Source organism: Arachis ipaensis, chromosome B10, assembly GCF_000816755.2.
Source record: "Arachis ipaensis cultivar K30076 chromosome B10, Araip1.1, whole genome shotgun sequence".
NCBI classification, from domain to species: domain Eukaryota; kingdom Viridiplantae; phylum Streptophyta; class Magnoliopsida; order Fabales; family Fabaceae; genus Arachis; species Arachis ipaensis.
In genome coordinates this window covers 130,024,933-130,025,937 of record NC_029794.2, presented here as the reverse complement: position 1 = coordinate 130,025,937, position 1,005 = coordinate 130,024,933, and the positions used below count along the sequence as shown (strand labels likewise).

At 32.5% G+C, this 1,005-nt stretch overlaps 1 protein-coding gene across 1 annotated transcript in view; it reads right to left on the bottom strand.

Moving 5' to 3' along the window:
* LOC107621352 (serine/threonine-protein phosphatase 7 long form homolog) overlaps positions 1-664 on the bottom strand; it is a 2,802-nt gene extending 2,138 nt beyond the window's left edge. The window contains exon 1 of the mRNA XM_016323379.1: positions 611-664. Coding sequence (XP_016178865.1) covers positions 611-664 — 54 coding nt within the window. The remainder of the gene's footprint in view (positions 1-610) is intronic.

The following is a 1,005-nucleotide window of genomic DNA, read 5'->3' as shown; positions in this document are numbered from 1 at the left end:
AAACTAAAATTGCTAAAACAGGTTGTTTTTAAAAAAAAAAAACTTATATCAAATGAAACTAAAATTAATAAATTTTTTGTTTCTTAAAAAAATTAATTAAACTAAACGTAAAATTAAAAAAAAATTATACTAATATCCAATTAATACCATACACTAATGACAATTTATCAACACTAACAGTTAATACTACTATTATAACTACAACAAAAAAAATATATTTTTTAACCACTAATCAACTAATAATTAATTTATTTATCTACTTAACAAAAAATTATTTTAAAAAAAAGTATATACTGTTTGTTTCTAGAACATTCAGTTCAAAAAAATAGGATTAATCCTAACTAATTACTAATAAAAACGTATAAAATACTAACTTTTTCTATGTATCACTGGCTGCTTTTTTTTTGTTGTGAGGTAAGAAAAATTAAACTTTTAGAGCTTTGTTCTTCAAACAGAATGGGAATGGGGATAGAGACTCGACTGAAGAAGAAAGAATGAAGGAAGAAGGGGGTTGGCTTTTGGGTTAATGTGTGGGAAGAGAGAGACAGTTGCCAAGTGTCGCCCATGCAGAGCAAAACGTTGGTGACGTTTTGTTCAATACGTTACTGACGTTTTCCTTCATAACGGCGTCGACGTTTTCATCACGGGAACTGACGGCTCCCATAACGTCGTTAATCACGTCTGCTAGGTCATTTTGGTGGGTAACACCACCTTTGACCCAATATTAAAAAATATATATTCTCTATTTCCACTTTTCTCTCTTCCTCCTCTTCTTTGGTTTTTCTTCTTCTTCTTTTTCATCTTTAGTTCCTCCTCTTTTTCACTTTGTCTTCTCCGTTCACTTCAGTTCCTCTTCTTATTCTTCTTATTGTTCCTAATCTAAGTTGGAGGTGGAGATTATAGAGCTCATGAGAAAGCGGATGTGGAGGATTTGACGCTATACCTGATGGCTCCAAGTTTCAGGGGATTCGTCGCTGTTGAGGCAACGCAAGCCGTAGTGGTTGG